Below are 10,027 nucleotides of genomic sequence, written 5' to 3' on the forward strand. Positions count from 1 at the left end.
CTAATTAATTTTCTTGACAATTATCCTGTTGACCAATTGGTTTATTCATATTCCGATTGTGAAAAAACTGCGAATCAAACTGGCAATTCCGAGCAAAGCCGGGTACATAGGATATATAACACAGTTATGGAAAATCTGTATGCGAAAATTGGGTCAATACGAATGAATCACATTGTCCTAAAAATCTGTATGAGATAACAGCGCCTCCAGCGTTCTGATACTTTTATTTCTAATGTTGAAACCTATCTAAATTATCATTACACATTACTGTGCAAGTCATTGGGAACTAAATCGATTTATGTTACTATGTATGAAACTAGAATTGTATAAGTATTTCTTTCCGCAACAATATGAAAGTGTTTCATTTCCGCCTACAAATGAAGAAAACATCCCCAGTAACATTTTGAATAATGGTTTTAGGTCACACTTGTAGAGTGGAAAATGGTCTTCAAGGGCGTTATAAAACTTAAAATGTTACTTGGGATGTATGATAGACCCCTTTGAACGAAAACTTTTCACAAAGCTTACAAACTAACAAAGTTAGGTATTTACACTAATTATTTCGAAATTAAAATAAGGTTAAACTGATAATCATGAAGGTTTCCGGGATTAAAAAAAAGTATTAATTTCCAAAAAGGCTACAACTGCCAAAAAGATTTTTAATCCAACAATGTCTAGAGACTCACAGTCTTGATATAAAAAAAAAGTATAACATTAAGTATTGAAAACAGGTTTAAGATTTCGGAATTCCATTAGATTTTGTTGAAAGCTAGTTTTTTCTAGTGAAATTTTTGTAATTTTACAAAACGAAACGAAATCAAGAAATCAGATTTCGCCATGCTCAAATTCCGCGGAATTTTGTTTCGAATCATCTGAAACTAAATTTTCCGAAATACCGTATATGCTTCGTAAATATGTACAAAATTTAACAGCGCGTTTGCTCAAGGTAAACTTCCGCGGTCTTGTGATTTTCTTTAAGAATTTTCTGATTTTTATTGTAAAGATTGATTTGATTTTCTATTCAAAACTATTCCGAGTTACCGGGTGATATTGGTTTTGATCTTTGACTGAAAATTCTTTCAAACTTTTACCAGTTTTTTTTATCAATTTACATGAAATATTCCTTCGTTTTTTTCTCGGAAAATACTTTTACAAAATATCGGATCATATGCTCAGGTGCCTTATACATATTGTGTTATCGGTTAATTGTTATTGTAATTGTGTTAGAATGGGTTATCTGTATAAAAATGTTGTGCGTCACGCTGAATGTATTTCTCAAATCCTAATACAATCCACAGCTTCATCCAAAACGTCCACTTCGATCCGAAGTCGAAAAGGAGAAACGCCACTCTCGTCCGCCGAGTGTGGTAACGCCCACGCTAAGCATCAAGACGCTGACCAGCGGTGGGGACACCAACTCGATAGGTTCCGCCGAAAGCAGTAGCAATAGAAACTCCATCATAACGAACGGTTCCACCACCTCGGAGGAGGATCTAGTCCCGCCGCCGCTGCCGATGAAGACCCGTGACTGCGATTACAGCAACGTACCGCTGAACGATAGCGCCCTGCACCGACGGGCAACGACGGCCAGTCACTACGTGAGCTGTAAACCCCTGCCACCGGTTCCCTCGCCGCACGGTTCCAACGTAGTGGTCAACTCCGCCTACGATGTGGTCGAAACGAGAAACAACAGCGTGATCGTGATCAGCAGTGGTTGCACCATATACGACGAGCGGAAGCGACCTCCGACACCTCCGCCGAAACCAGCGCGCAATTCCAAGGTGTGATGATAGATTGTGTGTCTTTCTGCAACGTTTCCACTGAAAAGTTTTAATCAAAATTAGTCAGTACAAAAGAGTATGTACCCCTCGTTCCATAACGAGTACTAGCGATAGGAATTGATCAATTTGTGAAGAAAGTTCGAGAAGATAGTTAGGAACCCAACTGTGACCGACATTTTTGCAGTAGAATGAGCGAGATGTGCAAGTTTTAGGGCGAACTTGTTTGTTTAAGGTAAAAAGACATAAGCTATTTTTTATTTTAAGAACGAAGTAAAATCAAAAGCCATTTTTTACGTTATTTACGTAATGTTTCGTTTTGTTGCGCATGATCAAAAGGCAAAGCCAATTATTATAGTTGTTTATTTAGTTTTACCTACAGGTGTAAAAAAACGTGCAATCACGTTTATTTTCTACGCATATGATTTTCATTTTATTTGACAACTTACCAAAGACGTAATAGAAAACAAGGAGGAATCACACATCAATCCTACTTTTAAACGTCTCTTGAGAGCGTTAGATAGGCTAAGATTAGATAGATTAAGAAATTTAGTTACATGGATGTGCACAATTATGGAAGAACAAATTAGAGAGCTTCTACGAATCGAAAGCTAGGTTAAATTTTACGAAAAAAGCATTATTTATAGATCAATTCTAAAGATTTATCTTGTGCTCTGTCTAGTGCTTAGGATAATTTCGCTGCATATCGAGATCAAACATAGCTGTAATACAGATTATTTAACTAACATATTTTCCACGGTACAACACTGGAGCGCAATATTATTTTCTACTCCGTAAAAGGTAAGCCATCGTCCGATTAGGAGGATCAGTATATGTGTATTGGTAATAAATGGTAACGTCCAACAATTCAGCCACTGTTGAATGTTGTTCTCACTGCGTAGTCAAGTTTGACACGCAGTGTTTCCAGTTAACGAAGGCGTCCTCATTTGGAAAGAAATCCTTTGTAGGTGATTCAATCATAGTAGGCCAAACGGAGAATCCATAAATGGCCGACATTCAGTTAAACCATTTGATTCAAAAGTATAAAGGCTCCCCCAAACCTAAGTGATTTTATCGCCGCGACGGCGACAACTAGTCGCCGCGATTCCATCGTTGGGTCGCTGCAGGCAATGTTCTATTTACGCTTCCATATCAACGACGACAGAATCGCAGTCGCCAAGCGATAGAATCGCGTTGCGAGTCTCGCGTCGCGTGTGTTTGGGGGAACCTTAAGATCGCCAATGTCGCTAGAAATCGTGTGACCAACAACTAGTTTGCCGCGGCCTGGCAGCCAAAGTGCCGGTACTAAAAGTGTGAAATTATAATCTCTACAATATCACGGCATACAAAAAACAAGGCAGGCTCACCACGTATGTAAACATTCAGTTTGAATGTAAACATGTGACGTCACTGCTATCTTCGCAGAAGCTGGACCGAGACGATGCTATACGGTCGCAGCATTACTTTACTTTACTTACTTTTGTACTCCAACATGTGGCGATAAAATATGCGTCACATTCGAAGTGTCATTTTTCTAACGAGCCTACCTTGTTTTCTGTATACCGTGAATATAACACACGGTCGGTCGTATTTAGTACATTGAAGCTTGTAACATGTTTAATGCTATTGCTATCAAACCGCACCAAGCGGCTTTTTAACTGACTGGTGATAATTCATTCGAAACAAAAGGGAAATCATTCCATATCAATTTATACAACCATTTCTTGTAGGATATCTTCTGTTTTGGGGTTGAGGGATGTGATTTGTGATCAATTAAATCTGTAAAACGAAAACTTAGGCAGAGTAAGTAGTAAAATATATTTTTATTTCATTTCAATTTTTTGTAACAATAATTATACATTTTAAGTGTTTGGCCGCTTTGGCCCTTCATCTTTAGTATTTGTGTTTCTTTTTAATATTTAATTAATTATTTTCAAGTTAAATTCAACATAATGGCCTTGAAGAGGCACTGATTTTGCCTTTCTCGTACACTACCGTTCTACGCATAATTGTCCCATGTACATAGGAAATCCCAGCAAACATGGGACAAATATGTGTATGACGGCAGTACAACAAAGTGTACCGAAAGGCTTTATGAATACTCCTAAAACAACTTTTGATAGAAGGCCCGGAGACCTATAATGTTTATACCGATCGACTCAGCTCGACGAACCGAGGTGATGTCTGTATGTATGTGTACGTGTATGTGTGTAGGTGTATAAATTTTGTAGACACACTTTTTGCAACTTAGCATTACCCGATTCAATCGCAACAAGTTGCATTCGACGGGGAATGCGGTCCCATTGTTTGCTATTGAAAATTGGCCCGATCGGACATTGCATTCTGGAAAATTATTGAAAAATCATTGATTTTCCCAGGGGTCCACCCTTGGAAAAAAAATCAAAATCTAAGAGCTCTGATCACTCTACCGTTGTAGACGATCTATTTATCTGCGAACAGAGACAGAATGCCGCCTTCTGGTGGTTCTGGCATGTCAGAGATGAACAGATTGAAAAGCAGGAACCCGAGAATACTACCCTGGGGGACGCCGGCGACGATGTTGTGCGCTTCGGAACTTGCTCCGCTGATAAAGAACCGGAATGTCCTTGCCGACAGGTAATTATTGATGATTTTCAACTGGTAGCTGGTAAGATTGTAGCGTTGTAGTGTGTACACCAGGCCATTATGCCATACATGGCGGATGTCCCGTCTGAGGACGTTGGTAAACGGGTCAGTTGGTGTACGGTAGATCGACCGCGTCGGAAACCAAACTGTTCCTCGAGCAAGATGTTGTGGTGTTCGGCAGACTCAAGTAACCGGCTGTGAATCGCCTTTTCAAACAGCTTGGATAACCCTGAGAGAAGGCTGATGGGGCGATAGCTTTTCGGAGAGGAAGGATCCTTCCCAGGCTTCCGGATGGGGATGACTTTGGCTGACTTCCAGGACGATGGGAAGTAGCTGAGACGGAGACACTGATTGAAGAGCAGCGAAAGGTGCTCGAAGAACGAAGCACTCATATGTTTGAGCTCGAGATACAGGATCAGGATGCTGTCGAAGCCTGGGGCATTCATATTCTTCGGCCTATATCAAGGCCGTCAATTTGCCTCCGAGAAGTCGTTGGGAATAAGATGGATGTTATTAGCATTCTGCGAGCTGCTTCGTGTGGACTGACGATGTTCTGTCCAAGATTGTGCGAGCTGACGAAGTGACGAGCTATTTCGATCATTTCGAGCCATTACTGTCTAATGGGATCAAAGGTGGAATGGGCCGAGGCCGAGAATTTTGGTTAGCTTCCAGAACGGCTTAGCACAGTCTGGGAGAGCGCGGATCTTAATGGAAATATTACTATTTCTGAGGTCCACCATTTTGGCCTTAATAATTTTGGTCATGTGATTGCACCGCGTAAGCAGTCCAGGGCCCTCCTTAGCCGTGTGGTAAGACGCGCTCAGCTCTTTGGTGAGTGTATCGATGGCTAGGGTTTTGCTCACATGCTGTTCACGGGCTAGGGAGAGCGCCCCCTGCATGACGTTCAGCTGATCGTCGACGTCTTCGGATGACACCGGATACCGCTGGTAGTCGATGTTCTCGTCCACGCAGCGTTGAAACCTACCCCAGTCGACTTGATGATAGTTCCGCCGGGTTAGCTCGTGTCGATTCACCGAAGTTCCAACTTCCGCCACCACCGGATAGTGGTCCGAGCTGAGCTCCTGGAAGACGACCGGTTGGGAGACGTGATCGTTCATGTTCGTGATGAAGATGTCGAGCGTTGCATGGGCCCCGGATCGTGTCAACCGGGTAGGGCTGTCAGAGCTCAGGATGGTGTAGTGGTACTCCAGCTCGTCGTTGGACCATACGACTTCGTTCCAGTTTAAGACGGTGTTTCTCCACGATTGGTGCTTTGCGTTCAGATGCGAAGATGAACTGCCCCTGCCGCCGAGTGAGCTTGACTATGTCCCTTCGTAGTTTGGCCGATGTGCCGTCTAACGGTTTCGAAAATTTTGAGCTTGAAGTCCGGCAGTTGACGGCAAGCGCTATTGCTCCGCAAGGCGATTGCCACTCCTTTCCCTCTGGAGCTTGTTCGATCGAACCTCACCAGCCTAAAATACGGAATTGTTGCACTTACCTCGGGCTTCAGGTGGGTTTCGGTGTTGAAGGCCGCGTCAATCTCCTTCTCTTGAAGGAAATCGGTGAGCTCGACAATTTTGTTCCTGAACGAGCAAGCGTTCCAGCCCAACCTAGAAGCCATTTTCAATGACGAAAAGGCCCAGAGTGTAGATCTGGTTGAACCGGAATTTGCAGCTTCAAAGCCGAGCCGCAAGTTGGCTGAATATTGGAGCTAGCTGCTCCGGGGTGTTGAGCGGAGCGGAATTTCCCGGGGTAGAGTATGCTCATCTTACTGTTGGCCGAATCCAGGAGGAGGGAGCGGAGAACAGACGCAGCTGCTGCTGCCAGTCGCTTATGCGGTTGTAACGGGGGGAGGATTGGAAACGCTCGACGGGGAGCTGCGATCGCCGGATAGTTCACCTCATTGACTACAGGAACACGGTTCTTCTTCGGTAGGGTCCTGGTGGAAGCCTTCTTCCGGATATCCAGGATCTCGGCTCGCTTTGGTCAGCCCTTTGTGGTGTCCCGATGTTTGTCGCCACAGTTGGCGCATTTGGGATCGGCCACCTCCATCTTGTCGCACTCGTCAGTCGGATAGGCGCTTGTTGTAGGGCGGCTTCATGCAGCAGTTCCTGGTGCCGTGTCCGAAGGTGAAGCAGTTGGTGCACTGCGCGACGACGCGATGCAGGGGCCGATATCGTTCCCAGTCAACGACGGTGAAATTTATGACGCCAACCAGCTTCAGGCCCTTCCAGGTGATGGAGCCGTGCTCCAGATGAACCAAGTCAAGCATACTAAGAAGCTAATGAGAAGAAATTTGAAATTCAATCTCAGTAGGCTGACAGGAATTCTAGATGATTCGAACAGTGAAAATAAACGATCATTCAGTGTTATGTTTTTGTGGCGTGAACATGCGAATTATCCTTCGATGTTCCGCGCTTGCTTTCGTTGGTAAAAAGGCAAATCGGAAGACGGATTTGCTTGGCTACGACAACACTGAATCAACAATTTGACGCCACAATACACGGTTCGAGGCCGCATCTCTCCATCCTCGGATACGCCCCACGCTCGCCAAGTCGTTTTGCACCTGGTCTGCCCATCTCACTCGCTGCGCTCCACGCCGTCTCGTACCTGCCGGATTGGAAGCGAACACCACCTTTCCAGGGTTGCTGTCCGATATTCTTGCAACATGTCCTGCGCATCGTACCCTTCCGGGTTCAGCTACCTTCTGAATACTGGGTTCGCCGTAGAGTTGGGCGAGTTCGTGGTTCATTCTTCGCCGCCACACATCGTCTTCTTGCACACCGCCAAAGATGGTCCTAAGCATCCATCTCTCGAATACTCCGAGTGCTTGCAAGTCCTCCTCGAGCATTGTCCATGTTTCATGTCCGTAGAGGACAACCGGTCTTATTAGCGTCTTGTACATGACACATTTGGTGCGGTGGCGAATCTTTTTTGATCGTAGTTTCTTCTGGAGCCCGTAGTAGGCCCGACTTCCACAGATGATGCGCCTTCGTATTTCACGACTGACATTGTTATCAGCCGTTAGCAAGGATCCGAGGTAGACGAATTCCTCGACCACCTCGAAGGTATCCCCGTCTATCGTAACACTGCTTCCCAGGCGGGCCCTGTCGCGCTCGGTTCCGCCCACAAGCATGTACTTTGTCTTTGACGCATTCACCACCAGTCCAACTTTTGTTGCTTCACGTTTCAGGCGGGTGTACAGTTCTGCCACCTTTGCAAATGTTCGGCCGACAATGTCCATGTCATCCGCGAAACAAATAAATTGACTGGATCTGTTGAAAATCGTGCCCCGGCTGTTACACCCGGCTCTCCGCATGACACCTTCCAGCGCAATGTTGAACAACAGGCACGAAAGTCCATCACCTTGTCTTAGTCCCCGGTGCGATTCAAACGAACTGGAGTGTCATATTATTGCAAACACGAAACAAAATCATTAAGTTGCATATTTTTTACCATGTAACTTCAATACGTCTTTCAAAATTTAATTGTTTGTTTAAATTATGTTGCAGATAAGTTGAAAGTGTCTTCATGTTTAATTTAGCATCGTTCAACGTTTTGACAACTCACATTTTTTTTCTGTGATGGTGCAATCAAGTAACAGGAAACCCGAGTACAAAACTTCATAATCGTATGGTTTTTATGGTGAGTCAACATGCAGTCCCTTCGAAGTGTTGAATGGTGCTGTGGTAGAGTGAAGGACTATCAATCACAAGATCCATAAATCGAATCCAGTTTTATTTTTATATTTTTTATATTTTTGTTTTATTTTTTTCCGCTGTAGTATTTGACAACATTATTGAAATTTTATTGCAATCGAAGGATGTTTCCGTAGGCTCCACCTCTTGCGCTTTTTAGATTCAGGCCTGGTAGCAAGTCACTTTTTAGTGACTTGGTCACTATTTTGAGTCTAGTCACTAAAAAGTCACTATTTGCATCCAAAAGTTACTAAAGTCACTATTTTTCGGAAAATGGTCACTAAAGTCACTATTTTTGCATTACCTGTTGTAAAAAAGTTCAAAATAAAAATTTTTTGTACCTACTATTATCAACTTACTCAAATGTGAATCTGGTAGAAATATATTAAATATGAGAACCAAAGAAGTTCCAAGTGTGTTGTGAAAATCGTAAGGTTATTTCCGATTCGTGTCAACCATGATCTTCAGGAATGGAATTTGTTAAAATGCGAAAGGCCAACCTCAAGTAAAGAGTACATAATTGAAGAGTATTGAAACCAGAACCACGTCTGTTGGTAAGCGTTGATACCATCCGGTGACAAAGACAGTGAACAGCCTCAGATTCATTACATGACAAAGAATATTTTTTATGTTTCTCAACGTCAGGGAGAATAATGAGCGATAAGGGCGTCGATGATGGTTGTTCAATCCATTTATGATTATTAAAACAGTGTGGAGGTGTATGAATTGATAGGATTTTTTTAATCTGAAATAAAACAAAAACAAATGGATTTAAAAGATTTTTTTAACTCGAGATTATTTGACCATCAATTTTCAATTACTTTAATACTTAAGTCTGCCGCTTAGATATTGAAGTTTATTAGAATTTCTGGATTTCTAATAAGAGACCATTGTTTTATTTGATTTGCAAAATATTCCTCAGAATACCACGTCGAGCTCAAATTCTCGAAAACTTTATTATTAAACCATTTATTATTAAACCATTGTTTAATAACAGGTAAAATCTTATTTTTTAAATTTCTTCATTATTTCAAATATTTTATAATTCTCAAACAAATGGTCCTGCCAAAGATGTATAAACTTTGTGAGTCCAAATAGTTCTCCGTCTAGGAATCAAATATATTATTTCATATCATTCTTTGGCTGTTATACAGAAAACTTCGAGCTAGGGCTTCCATTCCCGGAAACGATTTCCCGGGAAATCAATTTTCCCGGGATTCCCGATTCCCGGGATGCAAACTTTAGTTTCCCGAATTTCCCGGGAAATTATTATGTTAAAGTATTTGAAAATCCTTCTCTTATTTTGAGGAATTATCAATTATATTTTTGACTAAAAGATGCACTGTTCCCATAATGAAACTTCTATTCAATTTTGAAATTTCGCTTTCAAAGTAGATAACACCCCATATTTAAAAAAACCCAGATTAATCCACCTAGCGGCGATGGTGCCTTTCTCGTGCATCGTAAAATGTACTGATAAAATCACATAGGAAAGGTCAAAAAAGCACTTTAGGGGGATAGATCGCATATTTTCTATCATTTTGCATGTTTTTGCATTAATTACTATGCATTTCCACCATTCTTGAAAAAAAATTTTTTTTCGATTTTGAATTTTTTTTCAAAAGGGGACCCTTGGGAAATAACAATGATTTTTTATAATTTCGAAACGCAATGTCCGATCGGGCTAATTTTCAATAGCAAACAATGGGACCACATTCTTCGTTGAACGCAACTTGTTGCGAGTGAATCGGGTAAAGCAAAGTTCCAAAAAGTGTGTCTACAAAATTTGTACACATACACACATACACACACACACACATACATACATACACACAAACAGACATCACCTCAATTCGTCGAGCTGAGTCGATTGATATATAACACTATGGGTCTCCGAGCCTTCTATAAAAAGTTTGGTTTTGGAGT

The 10,027-nt window shown here is 42.1% G+C and overlaps 1 protein-coding gene across 4 annotated transcripts in view; it reads left to right on the plus strand.

The window, feature by feature from the left end:
* Window positions 1-2,710, plus strand: part of LOC134219917 (dedicator of cytokinesis protein 1) — a 190,360-nt gene extending 187,650 nt beyond the window's left edge. For all 4 annotated transcript variants that reach the window (XM_062698825.1, XM_062698831.1, XM_062698837.1 and 1 more), the window contains one exon: window positions 1,299-2,710. In XM_062698825.1, the coding sequence (XP_062554809.1) occupies window positions 1,299-1,787 (489 nt within the window). In that variant the 3' untranslated portion in view covers window positions 1,788-2,710. The remainder of the gene's footprint in view (window positions 1-1,298) is intronic.
* The last annotated feature ends 7,317 nt before the right edge of the window (window positions 2,711-10,027 follow it).

This window comes from Armigeres subalbatus, chromosome 1, assembly GCF_024139115.2.
Source record: "Armigeres subalbatus isolate Guangzhou_Male chromosome 1, GZ_Asu_2, whole genome shotgun sequence".
In the NCBI taxonomy this organism is placed as follows: Eukaryota; Metazoa; Arthropoda; class Insecta; order Diptera; family Culicidae; genus Armigeres; species Armigeres subalbatus.